We start from the raw sequence: 20,437 nt of genomic DNA, 5'->3' as shown, positions 1-20,437 counted from the left end.
GGGTGTGTTTTTTCACATGCCAGAGCAACATAAGTCTTGCCGACGTGATAGTGTAGACATGGTCTAAATCTATAGAATGTAAGGTGCAAGGGAACTACATACACTCCTGTATTGTCAGCTACTACTCAAAACATTTCTGTGGCTCCATAGCTTCTCCAATGGGACCCTGTGGAAGCATCATCAAGGAGGAGAATATTTTGGCTCTAATTCTTAATTAGGTTAGCATAATTTTCTTTAATTCTCTGTGATCAGCTTTTTCGTAAGAAGGAGAAATTTTCAACATGTGAATAATACAAAAAAAACCTTGTTGAAAAACATGGAAACACTTACATGAGAAATAAACTCTTGGGCAATCTTGTGTCCACCAGAAGAAAAGAGCAGAAAACTAATCAGAAGATGCCTGACAAGGTGTTTGGTGCAAGGTTGCCTTTTATCTGTTTTAGTGCTAGCTGCAGCCTGCAGATCTGTGACGGAGAGGGTTGTACAGCTAAAGAGCATCATCAGACGATCATACACTGCTCGAGCTTCTACCTGTAGGGAACAATTTCAAAAGATAAAGGATCAGAGAAGAGTAAAAGTTGTGTTTATGGTGGGTTTTTTTATGAGATTTGTTCACTAATAGACATGAGAATCCTTGGGAGAAAACCCAAAAATACGTCAAGAGCTTGCGTTTCAGAGGCACTGCAGAGAACAGGGAAGGAAGGGCAGTGCACATTTTGCTTACGCTGGTTCACGCAAACAAATGGACAAAATGGAAAATTCTTTACGTTCTTTGGTCTTGCAAACTAAGCAGCCAAGGCATTGAGCCAAGTTTTGACCTTTTTTGTAATGAAAGGAAATGGAGAAAATCCCTCAGTAGAATGTAGTCAGATTTTTACATTGTGGGAAAAAGAACAGAAGGCTCACTTCAATATTGCAGCTACAAATCAATTAAACCCCCATGTAATCTGACCTCAACTGAAAAACATTCTGATAAGAATGACAGATTTTGGCTTCTTCCTGTACTACTTGCAACATGTTTATTTCCTCTGCCTCTTGGAACAGCCAATATAAATGTACCATCAAAACAGAGAATGAAGATTTTGGTGTCCGCATAATAGAAGTTGTTAGTTCATCATAAGCAGCTATTAAAAAACATATTTCATTGTAATTATATTGTTCATTACATAAAAGACAGGAAACATAAGGACAAAAGCAAAACATATCACCTAGAACTAAGAGGAGTAGGACACCAGCCCCACCAGTGTTTGTGAGTTCATTTTACTTTTAGCTATTTGTTTCCTTGCACTTACTGATTTTTTCACATTAACATTTCTATATATACTAGCCTGAAAGAGTTTGCTTTACTGGAAAGATAATTTCTCATTGAAGTCTGTTCCAGGTTGCACTAGGGATGCTATATGGCACTAATGAGATCACAATAAAAGTTTATGAGACATAATGAAATGTTATTGTTCCACTGAGATTGGATTGCCTCCAAACAAGCGCACCTGAATCTTACTCCTTCCCATTTCACTACACCTGCACTGATTCCACCATTCAATATATCTAGACCGCTTTAATGCTAAAAATATTTTGGATTTTAAATCGTGCCTCACTACTCCATGACATTCAAAGCAGATGTTATGCTTTCAGCTTCCGTTTAGTGCTGCATATGTTAATATATGTCTGGTTGCAGTGTTTCAGTCTTTCCTACCAGGTGCTACAAAGTCCTCCTCTCCTCCTCTCTGCTGAAATGACTACAGGCTCCCATACCTATCAGTCTTCACATTCTTTTCTCTCTATGTTCTCATTCCCCTGTGCTAGGACTAGAGAAAAGAAGGAGGTGGGGCCGGGGGTAGGGGGCAGATATTTTGACTGAGCAGTGGCAAGTTAGGAACAAGGTGGTGAAGAAACTACAACTTTAAAGTGCACTCTTGGGGAGCGATCAGGACTTTAATGAAACAGGAATAACAGTATGAAGCACTAAGAAAGGGGGAGGGAAACAATAGACACCGGGATCCCTCCACGCATATGGAGTACTGTCCTTTCCCCACCACTCCCTGCCACAAAACAAAACCAACAAATGAGTTAAACCAATTTGTCTCAAACAGAAAGTGATTTTTTTCTATTATCAGACTGGTATTCTCAAGGGAAATACATGAAAAACTTTGCAAAAAGACAAGGTCTTCCATTGAGATCAGATACAATATCTATATCCAAAGGACTTGCATCCTAATTCAGTATTGCTTTCATTGTGATTTACAGAGAAACTATTATCTTTTTCTACAGAAGTGTGCCATGTTTGATTATTAAAAAAGTTAGCACCTTCCTCCCATTTATAAGGGATTTTTTTATGCTGAAGTATAAGTCTTTAAAAACAAACATTTATAATGGAAGTATCAATTATCCTAATTATGACACTTGAGCACACATTCTTATATTAGTTAAAGTAAAATAAACACAAGTATAATAACCAGAGTTATTAAATAGTGTCTTCTGATATCCAAACAAAATGTCCAAGATCCTTTTCAGAAACACAAAGAACTTTAATTCTGTGTGATAACTTGAGGTTTTAACTAACACCAAGAAAAGACTATCTGCTCAAGACCTGATTGTGCATTGTGCTACTTCCTCTTCACATGGGTCTGGCAAAGGGCCCATATGATGCAAAATTTAAACACTAGGGAATATCTGTGGCAAAGGAGGATTCCCTGGGTTGGGTAGAACTGGGATAACAGCTGTGTACTATACATGCCTCCACCATCCATATGTAAGGATAGGGTATGTGGTCAGAATGCAGCTGTACTCCAACTATTCCTGCCTGCTGCAATAGTCCCTACAGTCACAGGTAGCTAAGGGTAAATTAGTGCAGTTCTTAGGCTGCTTTAACTTACTCAGGGCATCCAATAGGTCCCATGCTGGCTCCAGAATAGGAAAGTGCAAAGCTAGCATAAGGCCCACCTTTGTCCTTCTCCTCTCTGTTCCTATGGTGAGTGGAATAGAGAATCAGACCTTTAGGTCTGGTCTACACTGGGGGAGAATCAATCTAAGATACACAACTTCAGCTACGAGAATAGCGTAGCTGAAGTCGACGTATCTTAGACTGACTTACATTGACTTACTTCACGTCCTCAGGGCGTGGGATCGACAGCTGCCGCTCCCGTCGACTCCGCTTCCACTTCTCGCCCTGGTGGAGTTCCGGAGTCAACAGGGAGCGCGTTCGGGGATCGATGTATTACATCTAGACGAGATGTAATACATCGAACCCCGAAAGATCGATCACTGCCCGCCGATCCAGCAGGTAGTATAGACATACCCTTAGTGTTTAAAACAAAACTAAGTAGCCATGGCACAAGTTAATATAAGAAAGACTGAATTACATCATCAGATCACTGCCTAGATTCTATGACAGGTGCAACAGAAATCAAATTAGATAGATAATGTTAGATCAGATTCACTGCTGCTGAATGTGAATGAAGAATGCTGCACTGTTATTATTATTAGTGCTCTCACTTGTAAAGCATGGCTGTCCTACAGGACTCTACGTCATAGGAGCTCTGAAATCCTGCCACACAGATTCAAAAGGAGGAGTTATAGGTGTACCAATCAAACTGATTTGTTACAGTCATATTTTTCAGAAGAAAAGTAAATAAAGGCATTCTGACCTACAGTACATTTGACAAACTCAGTTTCTAAATGTTCACAGTTGAAAGAGCCACAAAAATTATCTTGGATCCCCTCTACTGCAGAATTTTACAATTCTAGGAGGACCCTGCAAACTCCAGCCGCTTTCCCACATAAATGCCTCAATTTTCAGGTATCAGAGGGGTAGCCTATTAGTCTGGATCTGTAAAAGCAGCAAAGAGTCCTATGGCGCCTTACAGACTAATAGACATTTTGGAGCATGAGCTTTCGTGGGTGAATACCCACTTTGTCGGATGCATGACAATTTTCAGGTATACAATTGGCTAAATACTCTCAGCCATGGCTACACAACCCACCAGAATTTGAGTCCTCTGCTCTTTATCACTGTGTGGATTGTAGTAAAATGCCAGCAGCCACAGAAAAGTATCTGAGGATTCATCTTCAGACTTCAGCAACTGCTCTACAGCGATATCAGCCCATTCTCCAAAATGAACAAACAAAAACCAGCTCTCAAAGAGGTCAGTGTAAGATCTGCAAAAGAATCAAAATACATTTCAGTTTTGCTGGCTATTCACATTCTTGTGGGATGCAAAAAGGTTCCAAGCAGAGGTTCCCCATTGGGTGAAGATGCTGTTTAAGGAATTGTGCAGTTCCCACTTGTGATCAGTGCTAAAGTACTTGCTCAGGTTGTCCACCCATGAACTGTGAACAGCTGAGAGCGATACTGTTGACACAGTAACGTGGCTGTGACACTTTCTTGAGGTGCCAGGACTGTAAGTCACTGTGTTACCCACCTGCCTCAGTGAGAGAGAGTCTTTGTTGTGGTAGGTGGATGACAGCTCCCTGACACCACCAACCCTTCAGCACTCAGACGCTACTTTGCTTTTCAGGTAAAACACTAGGTATACCTCAGAACTCCTCAGAAGCATCTCCACTGTAGCCTCCAGCCTCTGTCACTGGACACACACAGTAATTACCAGGTTCACTACTCCCAAGGGCATAGTACATATACACCAACTTGTTTGCGTCAATTGAATTTCAGCTCCAATATAACAACACAGCACTGTAATCTATTTATAACAAAAATTTATTAACAAATGTAGATTTAAGAGATAGTGAGCATGAATAACAACAACAGGTTACAAATGAAACAAAAGTATAACAGGCTTCTACTAGACCAAGACTTACTTTTAACAGGATACAAACCTTTGTCTAAAACAGTCTCTCAGCTGAGCTTTTTCTGCAAAGCTTGCTGGTTTTCAGTCAAACCAGGATCCACAACACTCATGAATCATTCTCCCCACACTCCCTGCCCAGGTTTCTCAGTGAAATGGATAACAGAACATCCTTTTGCTTTTCCTTATATTTTCCAGAGTTCATTGTCTTTATTTCCAGAGTCAGAATTACCCTCCTCTGTAAAGGCAGTTTCCATTGTATTGACTTACAAGGCTTCATTTACAAATGAACCTAGGTAGACAGATAAACCAACATTCCTTTTTCTAGGGAAAACTTGATATCTACCCTGCCTGGGACACAGATTCTGAAATATAATTTTTCAATACATACAACTTTCTATACAAATTCTTAAATATCATCCATACATATGTCTCACAATGTTTATGTGTCACCAGTTTCCATTTGATACCTTACAAGATCCTATTTATGGATAAAACCATGAAAACAGCATATTAGGTGTAGCAGGTTTTTCAGGCTTAATAGAAGTTGTTGTCACAGAACAGTGAACCCTTTGCCAGTTGGCACTGAGGGGGTCTTAGGATCACAGTGGTGTTGGATGCAAGAGTTCCATAAGTTAAATATCTCCATGTATAGAAGGATGGATTTAGCCCTCTCTGTTTGTTAATATAGAGCAGTGGTTCTCAAACTTTTGTACTGGTGACCTCTTTCACATAGAAAGCCTCTGAGTGTGACCCCGCCGTATAAATTAAAAACACTTGTTTACATATTTAACAGTATTATAAATGCTGGAGGCAAAGCGGGGCTTGGGGTGGAGACTGACAGCTCGCGACCCCCCCATGTAAGAACCTTGTGACTCCCTGAGGGGTCACGACCCCCAGTTTGAGAACCCCGATAGAGCATGGTTGTTATCTTGTTGGACATTACTAGGATATGTCAGAATCATGAGTGCTATGAACGCCTTGCAGGCTTCCCAGACAGCTCTCAGCTCCAGGAGATTTATTTGCATTCTGGTCTCTCGAGGCATCCAGGTGCCTTATGCTGTGAGTCATACATGTGGGCTCTCCAGTCCAGTTGGGAGGCATCTGTAATAGCTTTTTCTCAGGTATAGGCGGGAAGAGGAGAACTTCCATGCATATGCGCTTGGGGTCTTTTCACCACATCAAGGGAGAATAATCACTATTGTGTACATACTGTTTTCTTGGCACATACACCACACAGCTCTTGTCTAGAGTCGCTCCTATGAATTCTATGGTTTGTGTCAGTTTTAGGGTAGACTTGTTTATATCAATTCCCAGGGCCATTAGGAGATTGACATCATTGCTGCTCCATGTCAAAACTTCTAGATAGGACCTTCCTGTCAGGAGCCAGTCATCTAGATATGGATGGCAATGGAGCCATTGCAACAGGCCTCTGCTGCTACTATTGCAAACTTCTTCGTAAATACCCTGGTTGCTGCTAATAAGTCTAATGGAAGAACTCTTATTAGCAGTGGTTGGGACCTGCCACTAACCTAAGGAAATACCCATAAGGACCTGGATGGAGGGCCAAGTCAGGAAGAGGGAGCAGCCTGAGTTTCAGAGAGGGAAAGAGAGAGCAGCAACAGAGTGTGCAGCATGCAGCAGAAAGGGGCCTCAGATCTGGAAGGAGCTAATCCCCAGGGTGGCTAGGAGGAGGTGCCCTTAGCAGTGAGTGGACCCTGTCACAGGTTGCAACTATAAGGTCTGATTTTCTGAAGTGCTCATTGACTTGAGCTGTGGGTGCTTGAGACCTCTGAAAATCAGGTTCATAGTTTAGAAGGCCTCCTTATATCCTAGGATATCCTATTTTCCTATCCTTCAACAGAGGCTGTATTTGGGAACTAAGAAGAAAATGGCATCTAAATATAACTAAAAATTAATCAACCAAGATTATGACCCACATGACTTTTCACAAAGTAATAGAAGAAGAAGAAATAATGAAGGATAGTCTAACTATTTTTATTTACCTAACGCTTTTATCTTCTATTATTGCTTTAAGCATGTCAGTAATGTATTTCAGGTGCTGAGACCAGAGTGTAGCTGGCAAATCTGGAAAACAATAAGAAGAAAAGTTGAACTTAATGAAACAGGTTAAAACAGAACAATATTTGGTATGGTATCAAGCTAGAACTAGAACTTGCTAGACACATGATTCAGTCTTCAATAATTGCTTCTCATTTTTAAACTTTCCCATAGTTTTCAACCACATCTATAATAAATTACTTTATATTCTTAGGACAAAAATTCATTTGCAAAATACAGGACTAAAGCTCAGGCTATTTATCAAATTAAGCATAAGTGTGCGCGTGCGCATACATACACATGGACACACACACACATATATATATAGTTTCTCCTCAATACTAATCTAGTATCTCTCAGTTATCTCAGTTAAGTGTCCCATCCTTAGCAGAAATTGCCAGTCATGCAGAACTGCATCACATGAAACATTAGTTTTCTGATATGCATAAATAGAGACAAGGGAGATCAAACTTATTTTTATTTGTGACTTCACTGAAATCAGATTTCCAGATTTCAGAGAGGAGAAAGGCAACACAATGCATTAACACATCTTATGTTTGAATATGGGAGTTTTCACAATGATCATTATTGGGCTTACAAAACATGAACACTGAATACCTTTCCAGTCCTGGATAATTGTGTTTTAATTCCTAGAATCGGCTTTATTATATTGAAAATAATTTGCCTTTCTTCTATTACTCTTATTTGATTTTGGTTTTAATTTTATTTAAATCTATGCCACTGTATATAATAGTTACACAAAAACCTACATTAAAAGAACATTACAAAAGTGGCAAAGTCAAGCACTCAGAATTAAGGTAACCCTTGTGCATTACTTTTGAGGTTATATATTGTGCAGAAAAATAAATGAAAATGCAGATTCCATTAATGCTCCAAACAATTCAAAGCAGAACTTACCAAAAGGATGTTTGAGTAAGGCTATTACAAGATGCTGATGATGAGGAGAAAAGTAGGCCTTCAGAGGAAATTTATGCTAAAACAAAAAGTCAATATTTTAAAAGAGCTTTGTGGTCAGCTTCCGAGAACATAAAACCTAAAGATATTATAGGTTCACCTAATGTGATGTGCATTTTACAAATACATGCAATGATATTCTTTCCCTTCACTTTAATGTGTTTTTCTTTGTGTCTTCCCCTCTGCCTCTTTTTTTTTTTTTTGTAAACAGCAATTTAAAGGAAAATGAAAGTACAAAGAAAAGTATGACACTATACATATCATCAGTATGATAAGACTGGCAAAATTCCAAAGATCTATATTGGTCAAATGGAGTTATAGGAATTAATTCTTAATTAAAATACTAAAGCATACATGCAGTCAATTAATATGCACACCAAAAACCGCAAGAAAAAGCAGCACTGAGCATGCTTAGTAGACAAGACACAACCCACATTCTGAATTAACTTGACCTGCAAAATTGATTTCATTTTTAAATCAAAGCCGGTTTTCAGCATAAAAAGAGTTAAAGCAAAATAAAGATGTTTGCCTTCTTAGAACCTGACTGCAGGAAAACCAATTAGAGGGGACTGTGATTGTGGCCAGCCATTATATTGGGGGGAATACAGGGTTTTCTGTGGACTCTCTCCTACTCTGCACACCTCTGTGGACACAAGCCGGTTCTTAGAAAAATTCTCAAGATACATCTGTTTGCCTAGCCTTTTTTCAATTAACTGAACTATAAATTCCTGGGTTCTCAAACAACTGGCTAGATCCTTCTTCATTCTCAGTCTTTAGTGTTCCTCTGATTTGAAATGTTAATGGAGCAATTTATGTCCCATTAAATACATGCAGACATAGAGATGGTTATCGTATAAATGCATGTAATAACTATTACAGTTTCAGGGTAACTGTTAACTATATTTGAACCCTCCCCACTCCTCTGGTCGAATTCAGGAGTGCCCGGTCAGGTCTCAATTCTCCAGCTGTCACCTGTCTCTGGGTAGGGATCCTTGTACTACTCCCTTCTGACCAGGGGTTTCAAGGCTACACAGCCACCTGCCATACAATGGGATAACTCCAGCAAGCCAGCCTGCCTAATGGCCAGCATCGGTGACTTGCTTTTTCCCCGAGGGCTATAAACAGTGTATTGCCAGCAGTTACCACACAGATCTTTCTAAAACAAGTACATTACAAAGAAGCATTAAGAAGCGTTACAAAGAAAATATATAAACAAACAACACAAGTTCCTACAGGCTTAGGAAGTCTACCAGAGGTCACTCCTAACCCCTCAGGGAGTGGTACCTCTCTGAAGTTGTTTACAGTTTCAGCAACTTGCCTTAATCATGCCTCCTCCTCCACTCTCCCCCTCCATTTTTAGTTCCTGGAGGAGCTGTGGTAACCTGTCCCCATGAATTTATAAACCATTCATAAATTTAATACAATAGTTCCCAAAGATACTGCGTGGAGTTACAATGTCTGCAACAATAATAATATTCAGAAAGCAAAAACAATATGATCAAATTGATTTAAACCAAATTTATTAGACAGGAAGTACTCCTAGTCTGAGATCTTGTATGCTAAATTGTAGCAAATTTTACAGTTGATTTATAAACTCTTGAAAAAAAAGATTTATAATGGAAATACTCACAGGCACCACCTTAATTATAGTAGTGTGAATATGCACACATAAATTGCATATTTAAAGCCAGCTTCACATAAAAAAGTGGGCAATAATCCATCACATGATGTCATCAGGTGAAGGACTTTCACCATAAAACACATGCAGACCCAGCACAACAAATGTAGCCCCCAGTCAACTGAAGAGTGTGGAATTTCTGCTTATGATCTCCAACCTACCACCCCTGTGCCTCTGTGGCGCAGCACAATATACTGCTAACATGCAACCAGGGTGGAACAGAATTAATGTGTGGCATTTATTCGTATTAAATAGGACAACTGCAGTTTCATCCCTAATTCATACTACTTGAAGCTAGAAGACAGATTTAATCACAATGCTAATTAGAGGCAAGTATATCACGGATTCCAAGACCCACTCCTTCACTAACCACTACCCCCCAAAAAGACGTCGAAGTCAAACAGAGTAGAAATTCTCAGAAGTTTGTTTAGAGGTGAAATATATTCAGCAGTAGAATAACTTCCCAACCAGTGCTTCTTCCATGTCAAACTGGACTGAAAAAATTAATGAAATGCTTAGAGTGAGAAATTTTGGTAAATTTTGGATGAAGTGGGTTTTAGCTCACGAAAGTTTATGCCCAAATAAATTTGTTAGTCTCTACGGTGCCACAAGTACTCCTTGTTCTTTTTGCTGATAAAGACTAACACGGCTACCACTCTAAAGAAAGCTTGTGATCTATAAATATAATTAGAATTTTCAAGTCTCCTGTTCTTGGATTTTAAACTCTGAGGGGCTGATTCTCCTCTCAGTTAAGATTGTGAAAAACACAAGTAATTTCACTGCAGTCAATTGAGTAAGAGTGGTGTAAAATTACCATGAGAGGAAAATGGGATCCTGAGTGGGGAAATTTTAAGCCTCATCTGAACTCGTGGATGGTCAAACCTGACTATTTAGTATCGCTGTATGTATTTTTCTTTGTTTTTTGTTTCTTATTATGTTCAGCACAGTGCTCATTAGGATCCCTGCTGCTGCAAAAGAAATACTTGCCTATGGTCTTCCTCGTTCTTTCAGTCCAAGATTGAGGATCATGCTGTAATTCACCATGCAGGCAAATGCTGCAGGGCCAGGATAACAAGATAATATATGCAGTGCTTAATTTGCACCAGGCCTTGCCAGGGCTGAGCCCTGGCACCTCTAGGATTGGCAGTTTATAGCCCTCTGGGCTTGCTGCATCAGTTATGAATGTAAAAAAGTTGCTTGAGCCCTGGCACCTAATTCCTTCAGCCCTGGCACCTCTTTCATTATAAATTAAGTGCTGAATATATGGGGTGATAACTTATGTTGGTGAAATCCTACAGCATAACAACAAATAAATTACTCCTGTTTTGCAAAAGGCATATTGCTTTTGCACCTCTATGTTTGATGCCAGTTAAAGTGCCTCAACTATGTCTTGGCATCCATCTATAGCAGCAATGTGAGACCATTATTTGTCTCATTTTATTCTATCAGCATTCTCAAATTTAAAATTGTTCTTTTCATGCTAAATCTGATATCCTCTCATTAAAAAGTTATTAAAAATAGAGCTTGACTAACCTGCTTGTTATCCTTCTGGTGAGCTTGAATAAAACACTGTGTAAACACCTGTATTATGGTCATTACTTCTGGCGTTCCACCGGTTTCCATTAGTGCATTCCTGAGCATTGAAAAGTTAAATTATGACAGGTCAGATTATTAGTCTGTTAATCACACATCTTTTAACTGGAAGAAGGTAAAGAGAAAATGAGCATTCTTTCTGTATTGTAGCCTTGAGCTGTGTCTGAACTCATCAGGCTATAATGCCAGCATGAAAACTGAAGAAACTAACTTCACTTTGACATTTTATAAAGAACACACACACACCAAATTGTAGGGAAGGAAAAAAAGGGCAAAATTAAAAAGCAGGCTGGCATAAAAATAATGGCTTTTTAAGAATCCAATCCTGCAAAGCACTTAAGCACAAACTTAAGTTTAAGCTTCAATTAAACTACGCATATATTTAAAATTTAGCACCTGCTTAAGTGCTTAGCTGGATCAGAGCCCATAAGCAGTTCCAGGGCTGGCCTATAAGGGGAAAGTCAGAAAAGTTAAATCGAACGAACTAAAGGTGTGATGTCAACATGCCTAAGGGCAGGTCTTCACTACCTGCCGGATCAGCGGGTAGTGATCGATCTATCAGGGTCGATTTATTGCAACCGATGTAGACGTGATAAAATCGATCCCTGATCACGCTCCCCATCAACTCCAGAACTCCAGCTCATGAGAGGCGGAAGCGGAGTCGACAGAGGAGCGGCAGCGTCAACTCGTTGCCATCCTCACGGCCAGGTAAGTGGACCTAAGATACACCGACTTCAGCTACGCTATTCGTGTAGCTGAAGTTGCGTATCTTAGGTTGACCCCCTGGCTAGTGTAGACCTGGGCCAAGTTAAAGCATATTAAACCCCCACATGGATGCCCTCATTCAGGAGTAAGCGGTTTCCATCTGCTGTGACTTAATCCCTCAAATTACAGCTAAATAAATGCACTTTACTCCTAAATTAGATCATCAACATGGGTGAGGAGAAAGGTACTTTAACATGCTCTAATTTATTAGTATTGACTTCATACCTTTAGTCAACTTGCCTTAACTTTCCTGAGTGTCTCCATGTAGACATGGCCTAAAATTGAACAAGTAAAATCCACTTGGCCATGTTTTGCAAGGTGCAAGAATAGCATTCACATTGCCTAAAATTGTTCGTTGTTCACAGTTGCTCTCTTATTGTAGGTTCCAAAAAGAAAGTTCACCTCAATTCATATCTAGATTGAAAAGATTTAAAAATTTGAAAAGACCACACAAGGAGATGGAACTTTATCATTTAGTAATACAGTTACAGCTAAGTCATGAGATGTGACTGGTTAGTGATTTAGAAAAGTAAACAGCAACATGAACAGAGATGACTGTTGTACCAAAATCATATTGTACAGCTGCAGTTGGTATTGTTGCTCCACCGGATATAATCAATAAACCTGAGCAAATGGGGCAGGCAGTGTAAAGGCAGCTAAAGCTAAGGGCAGGGAAAGCTGCCTTCCATTCCCCTCTTTGAAAGGCATGTAATGATAGAAAAAGCAGATTCTCCATTTCTCCTGGGAACACTGTAGTAAGTTCAGGGTAAGAGGCCTAGTGGGATATCACGAGAATCAGTGTTAGTGTCTTATTTAACATTTGCATTAATGATCTGTAAGAGGAATACATATTATACTGCTAAAATTCAAAAATGGAAGTAGATGTGATCACCAGCAAAAACAGAGAAACACCATAAGGGAACCTCCAGAGGTTAGATACATGGGCCGAAAACAAGTAAGATTCAACTTGCAAAAAGAAAAGCTAATATGTCTGGGATAAAATAATCCAAAACACAAACTCAATGGGGAGAATGTGAGACATGGGAAGCAGTAATGCTGAAAGAGACAAAGGGGTGGACAGCAACTCAGACGTGAGTTTCTAATAGAAAATGGCTTCAAAAAAGCTAATGCAATTTTGGACAGTATACATAAATAAACATGAAGCAAGGAAATAATAATCCTTCTCTAACAATATCTCTCTAAGCACTCTGGTGTGACTGAACCTGAAGTATTGTGTTCATTTCCATTACAACTTTACCAAAAGGACAGTAGTAAACTGGAGCGACTCATGACAAATACAACAAAAACAAACATGAGGCTGTAGGGACTGACTTATCAGAAAAGATTAGAGATCGCTAATATGTGTAGCTTAGTTTGACTGAGAGAGCAGGGAACATACTTTTTCAAATTAAAAAACAAAACAGTTACTCACCTTCTCATAATTATTGTTCTGCAAGATGTGTTGCACATTTTCCTTAGACTGTAGGGATGTAAAAGTGTCTCATGCATGAGTGCTGGAGAGTTTTCCCTAGTGATACCAGTAGGAGCAGTCTTGCCCATTCCTGGTGCTCCTCATGGAGTGCATAAAGGGCAGAGCCACCCCACCTATCCTTCATTTCCTTTGCAATGGAATGGCAATGGTAGATTTTGATGCATTGGGGAAGAAGGGTGGGTTATGTGACAAAAATATGAAACATATCTCCAAGAACTATAGTTATGATAACCATTTTTAATTCTTCAAGTGCTTGCATATTCCTATTATACTGTAGGTGACTCTCAAACTGTTCTAAAGGTAGTGGGGGTTGGAGTTTCATCAGAAGTGGGACAGTAGGATTGCTTTTCCCATATTTGCATCTTTCTTTGATGAAGCAGTGAATGCATAGTGTCTAGTGAAAGTATGGACAGAAGACTATGTTACTCCCCTGTGAATGTCCAAAACAGAGAAATCTCTCACCAATGCTGGCGAAGCCAGATGCACCGTGATGAAGCACATTGTCAGTTTCTAAGCAGAGTTGTGCCCTTGACAGTGTAAGAGAAGGTTACTCACCTTGTGCAGTAACTGAAGTTCTTCAAGATGGTTGTCCCTGTGGGTGTTCTGCTTTAGTGTCTTGGCGCCCCGCACTTCTAGTTGGAGCTTTGTAGTAGCAGTGCCCCGGTTGGCCACATACACGGCAGCCGTCTTGCGCCGCTCCAAGCAGTTACCCCACATTCACAGCCAACAGTCCCCCAGTTCCTTCTCTACCCCAGAGGATTGATGTGAAACTCCGAAGTGGGGGGGGGAGGTAGTGGAGCACCCACAGGAACAACCATCTCAAAGAACAAGGTGAGTAACCTTCTCTTCTTCTTCTAGGAGTGTCCTTGTGGGTGCTCCACTTTAGGTGACTGCACAGCAGTGACCCTCAGTGGAGGAGAGGGACTTTGGAGTTGATTTATGTGCAGTGGAGAGCACCAAGAGTCCAAACTGAGCATCTGCAGCTGATTGTTGTTCTAATGAATAGTGTTTGGTAAAGGTATGGGTTGATGCCCAGGTAGCTGCTTTACAAATGTCTGTGATGGGTACATTATTGAGAAAGATCACAGACATGGATAGCGCTCTGGTGGAGTGTGCACAAAGTCCAGGGGAAGCTTGCAGATTATAGTTTGGGCAACATAACTTGATACATACAGATATCCATTTAGGTAGTCTCTGCTTGGAGATGGTTTGGCCCTGGAAACGTTCTGTAGTAGATACGAATAGTCTGGATGATTTTCTAAAAGTTTTTGTTCTTTCTATATAGAATGCTAGCATTCTGAGAATGTCCAGAGTGTGAAGGGAGGCCTTCCTGTTATCAGAATGAGTTTTGGGGAAAAATACAGGTAAGTAAATGGGCTGGTTGCGATGGAAGGGGGAGGTGACCTTGGATATGAATTTAGGATGTGGTCGTAAGATTGGCTTTGAGGAATGTGGTACAGTGGGTGTGCCATTAGGGCACCCTGCTCTCCCACCCTTCTTGCTGATGTGATAGCAACTAGGAAGGCAATCTTCATGGATAGGTGCAACAAACAGGTCACTAGTGGTTCAAAGGGTTTGCCTATGAGGGCACGGAGAACAAGACTGAGATCTCACATGGGGGTGGAGTCCTTTAGTGTGGGATAAGTATTCTCTATGCCCTTGATGAAGTGTTTAGTCAGCAGGTGAACAAAGAGCACCTTAGAGTGGAAGGAGGTGATGGCTGCTAGATGCACTCTGAGTGAGCTAGTAGATAGGCCCAGTTATTTTAGTGTCAATATGTCATCAAGGATTAGGGGTAGTGAGGCTGACTGTGGAATAATCTGCTTCTCCTGGCACCAAGTACAGAATCACTTCCACTTGTGCGTGTCTGTCTTTCATGTGGTCAGCTGCTGACGGTTCAGTAGTATATCTTGTACTTCCTTAAACAGTGTGTCTTAAGTTCCATCATCCATGGATTGGCCAGGCCTCGAGACGGAGTACTGAAATGTTGGGGTGCTGAAGGTGTCCTGCATCAGCAGATGAAGCACAAGAGGAAGGGTTCGTGATGGTGTCACCGCCATCTGTTTCAGGTATGGAACCATGTTTGTCTGGGCCATGTTGTTGCAATGATGATGACCCTTGATTTGTCTTGCTTGATCTTGTGGAGGACATGGCTCAATAGACAGATTGGAGGGAAGGCATACAGTAGTGGGGCTTCCCATTTCATAAGGAAGGCGTCTCCCAGAGAGTTGTGCCCCAGTCTGGCCTGAGAGCAGTATTGCAGGCACTTGGCATTGTGTGCCATTGTGAAGAGATCTATCGAGGGGAATCTCCATTGTCCGAATATAGTTTTTAGTATTCCAGGATCTATCTCCCATTCATGGGTTTGTGAAAAGTTCCTGCTTAGGTGGTCTGCTGTTGCATTCTGGAGTCCGAGCAAGTAAGATGCTATGATGTGTATGTTGCTGGAAATGTACCACAGGAAGAAGAAGACTGCTTCTGCACAGAGGGAATGAGATTGGGCCTCTCCTTGGTGATTTACATAAAACATAGTCGCCAGGTTGTCCATAAGAATCTGGACAGTCCAGTTGCGGATCAGAGGGAGAAAGTGCTGGCAGGCTTACCTCCAACAGATTTATGTGGAGATTGGACTCTGCTGGGGACCAGCGACCTTGGATGGTATTTTCATCCAAGTGTGCCCCCCATCCCATCAGAGAGGCATCTGTGGTGATTGTTACAGTTGGAGGTTTTTGTTGGAAGGGGACACCTGAGCAAATGTTCATAGGTTGTGTCCACCACATGAGTGAGTCTTTTACCCTGCTGGGCACTGTAAGACATCTGCCTGGGTAGAATATAGACATTGTAGAGCCAGGCCTGCAGGCATCTCATGTGGAGCCTGGCATGTTTCATGACAAACGTCATAGCCACCATGTGTCCGAGGAGTTGTAGGCACGTTCTGGCATACTTTTGTGGGCTGTCTATTACCGTTGTAATTAACTTTGTTAAAGTAAGAAATCATTGTTGGGGTAGTCGTGCTGTTGCTGTGAGGCAGTCAAGGTGTGTTCCTATAAAGTCCAACTGTTGGATGACTGTCAGAGTGGATTTTTGGAGGCTGATTTGTAACCTTAGGTTCATAAATAGGGTATAGTGGTGTGAGTGGCGTCGATTGCTGCCTGGTGCGTGGATGCTTTTAGAAGGCAGTTGCCTAGGTAGGGAAATATGATCACGCTGTCTGTGAAGATGTGCTGCTGTGACAGCAAGAACCTTGGCAAACACTCCTGGGGCAGTGGACAGCACTCTGTACTGGTAATGCAGGTTCCCTAGAGTGAATCACAGGAACCGCTGTGTGCTGGGTGAATGGTAACATGGAAGTAAGCATCCTGTAGGTCGAGGGTCGAGAGCCAATCTCCTTTCTCCAATGCTGGAATTATAGTTGCTAGAGTCACCATCTTGAAAAGTTGTCTTCTCACAAACTTGTTTAGTTTTCACAAGTGGAGAATGGGCCTCCATCCACCTGTTTTCTTCTGAGTGAGAAAGTAATGTGAATAAAATCCTCTGCCCCTGTGTTGAACTGGCACGGGTCCCACGGCACCTAATTGTAGGAGATGGTTTACTTCCTGCTCTAGCATGTGCATGTGAGAGGGGTCCCCAAAGAGAGATGAGGAAGGGAGCTGGGTAGGTGGAATAGAGATAAAAGGGATGGAGTAGCCCTTCTGAATAATTTCCAGAACCCATTTGTCCTTGGTGATGGCCTTCCATACTGGATAGAATGGTGACAGGCGGTCTCCAAATGGGCTGGAGATTGGATGTAACTCTAGGATTGGAGAATGTGGAGTTCTCGTGTCCTCGACCAACACTTCAAAACATTTGCCTCAAAGTGGATGGCTGAGACGTTGACAACTGATCTTGTAGTTGTCAGGGTCTCATCTGCCTCTGTTTGTGGCACTGGTTGTAGTGTCTTTGAGGCTGGGTGTATGGGGCAGTCCGGAATCATTGATTATAGGATCTGCCTTGTTTCTTTTTGTTTTCAGGGACTCAGATTCCAAGTGTCTTCAATGTTGCCCAGGACTCCTTCAAGGTATGCAAGGAGATGTCTGTGCTTGCTGGAAAAAAAATTTGGCCTTCAAAAGGTAAGGTCCTCTATGGTTGCTTGAAATTCCCTGGGAAACCCGGAAAGATGGAGGCAGGAAGCCCTACGCATGATTACGAACATAGCAACGGATTATGCCACCATGTCAGCAGAATCAAGAGAAGCCTGCAGGGCCGTTCTGGCAATGAGGGAACCTTCTGCAATGTTGGCCTTGTATTATTCCTTTTTGTCCTCTGGAAGATGTTCAATAAAGGTTTCCATCTGAGAAAACATGTTGTGCGTGTATTTGGCTAATAAGGCCGAGTAGTTGGCTGTGCGGAATTGGATGGTAGCTGATGAGTAGGCTTTCCTTCCAAAAAGGTCTAGTCTTTTCTAGTATTTATCGTAAGGGGTGCTTCTTGACTGAGGTTGCTTCCCCCTTTGATTAACTGATTCTACCACCAATGAGTTTGGGGTAGGGTGGATGAACAAAAGCTCAGCCCCTTTAGCCGGTACACACTACTTCTTGTTGGATCTCTTACAAGAAGATGGAGCTGTGGCTGGTATCTGCCAGACAATTTTTTCCAGTCCATAATGGCTGCATTAATGGGTAGTGCAACCTTGTCTGATGGAGAAGCCTGGAGTATATCTGTCAGTTTACGCTGTGACTCTGGTAGCTCCTCAAGCAAGCAAGTCAGCTACCTGTTTAAATAGATCTTGAAAGGATTTAAAGTCATCTCTAGATGTGAGGGATGGGGTGGCATTATTGTTTCGTCTGGTGATGAAGAAGAGATATGGGTAGGTGGGAAGGTATAGTCCTCAGGCGCATTCTCAGGTTCTTCTACTTCCTCCTCAAGCATTTCTGAGGGAGCTTGGGCATGAGGTGAAGGTGATTGCTTTGTTCTAGACTGGGTAGGTTGGAGGGCCTGATGTATAATGGCCATGGGTCCAGTTCGATGGGAGAGCCATGGAGGGTGGCACCCATTGTGGAAGCCTGCCAGCCTCTTCCATCCAGAGATGTTTGGTGCCGTGAAGGTCCAGGTTTGGGTGAGGAATGGCGAGGGTGTACATCCCTGTGTCCATTTCCTCCTCCTCATCGCTGGGAAAAGGAGGGACTGAGCCTGCAAGGGTAGTAGCCAAGCTTGGTCTCAGTCTGGCTGGGGTGCTGTTGGTGCCAAAAAGCGGAATCCCCGCAGTTGAAGTAATCAGGAGGTCTGCCTGTCTGATAAATTGTTGTGGTACAGGGAGGCACAGTACCGAGGACAGAGATGGCCTCTGGCTGGAACTGAGAGGGAGGGCTGCTGGTGCTGCAGACTTGCTGCATTGTATCAGTGCAGCAGGTGGCACCATTGTCTGTGTTTTCTTCGGCTCCACTGGTGCCGAGCTAGGAGCTACATGCACCTCCGTGAGAGCGAGACCACACCGGGTCTTTAGCTCCTCACGGCCCAGGGCTCTCAGTGCCACTGGTACTGGGGCAGACTTTGTGGTCGGAGATCTCTTGTTTTGAGGCAAATCTCGTTACGGTGAAGAGACCTCTTTTTTGTGGCTTTTTCAGGGACAGAGTCCTTAGTAGCCATTTTAGAGGAGGATCCCATGTCTGAGGCTGCTGTTGATGACCGTTGGCCAGGAAGTATCCTGGACTCCGGTTGGAGGCTGATCTGAGGGATTTCTCCATCACCAGGAGTTTCAAGTGGAGATCCCTAGCATTCCTTGTCCTAGCGGTCAGTTTTTTGCAGTGGGGACACTTTTGAGATATGTGTGTCTCCCCCAGGCAATGGACACACTGTGCATAGCCATCGGAGACCAGTACAGACAGTCTGCAAGGGAGGCAGTGTTTGAAGCCTGGAGAACCAGGCATTTCTGAGAGCCTATGTGGAAAGAAAGAGTGGGAATAATCCCGTTCTTATGCCTCTTCTGTCATTGGGAGTTACCTGACTGAGGCAGGGGAAAGGGAAGGAGTAGGAAAACAAAGTTTTTTTTAATATGGTAAAAGAAAATTAAAGGAGAAATTAAGGGAGAGAGATACTAGCTGGGAAAGAACTGAAATAACAGAAATAGCTAAAGCCGTGAGAGCGCTGCTGTCGTTCTGACCAAAGCCAAAGGCGGTATAGAAGGAACTGGGGGATGGTTGGCTGCGCACGTGGGGTAACTACTTGGAGCGATGTGAGATGGCTGCCGCATGTGTGCGGCCAACAGGGGCGCTGCTACTATAAATCTCTGATTAGAGGTGCAGGGCGCAAAGACATCTAAAGTGGAGCACCCACAGGACACCATATCGTGTTACAGCTGGTAATCCATTTTGACAGTCACTGTGCTGTAACAGGTTGACCTCTCATTTGTTCCACATAGGAAACAAATAGCTGAGAAGAACTGAAAAGCATTTTCTCGACCAGGTAAAAAGCTAAAGCCTTAAGTTCATCCAGAGTGCGCAGCCTTCATTCATCTTTGTGAGCATGTGACATTTGGAAGGAAACAGGTAAGTATATTGACTAATTCAGGTGAAAATCAGTCTCACACAGAAACCTAGAGTGAGGACTACATTGGACCCTGTCTTTGTATAAAATGATGCACATACCTCTCCCACTCTCCTAAAGGAGGTGACAGGCACTATGAAAGCCACCTAGATTGAGAGGTGCAGAAGTGAGCAGGAAGCTAAAGGGTGAAATGGAGGTCCCATAAGAGTAGACAACACTAAATTTAAATCCCAAGTTGGCAATGGACCCCAAATCAGTGGGAACAAACTATCTAGTCATGATAGGATTAGTAAAAACAGTTCTACCATTGATTCACGAGTGATACGCTGAGATAGCAGCCAGACGTACTCTAATAGAGCTGAGGGCTTGACCTGAGTCCTTAAGATGTAAGAACAAGTCCAGAATTGTTTGAATCAAAGTTTGTGTCAGTGACACATCATGTGAGGCCCATATGAAGAAGCACTTCCAGTTACTAAGGTAAGCCACTCTTGTGGAAGATTTTCTACTATTAAGGAGAACATTCTGGACTGCTATTGAACAGTGAACCTC

At 42.1% G+C, this 20,437-nt stretch overlaps 1 protein-coding gene across 2 annotated transcripts in view; it reads right to left on the bottom strand.

Annotated features, from left to right (window-relative positions):
- The window catches only part of FANCC (FA complementation group C), a 143,385-nt gene that overhangs the window by 12,432 nt on the left and 110,516 nt on the right, over positions 1–20,437 (bottom strand). For both annotated transcript variants that reach the window (XM_050945827.1, XM_050945828.1), the window contains 5 exons: positions 11,050–11,149; positions 7,782–7,857; positions 6,809–6,890; positions 3,984–4,158; positions 331–531 (listed from right to left, as the gene is read on the bottom strand). In XM_050945827.1, the coding sequence (XP_050801784.1) occupies positions 331–531; positions 3,984–4,158; positions 6,809–6,890; positions 7,782–7,857; positions 11,050–11,149 (634 nt within the window). The remainder of the gene's footprint in view (positions 1–330; positions 532–3,983; positions 4,159–6,808; positions 6,891–7,781; positions 7,858–11,049; positions 11,150–20,437) is intronic.

This window comes from Gopherus flavomarginatus, chromosome 3 (genome assembly GCF_025201925.1).
Source record: "Gopherus flavomarginatus isolate rGopFla2 chromosome 3, rGopFla2.mat.asm, whole genome shotgun sequence".
In the NCBI taxonomy this organism is placed as follows: Eukaryota; Metazoa; Chordata; order Testudines; family Testudinidae; genus Gopherus; species Gopherus flavomarginatus.
The sequence above is the reverse complement of the archived record's forward strand: the minus strand, read 5'-3'. Positions and strand labels throughout refer to the sequence as shown.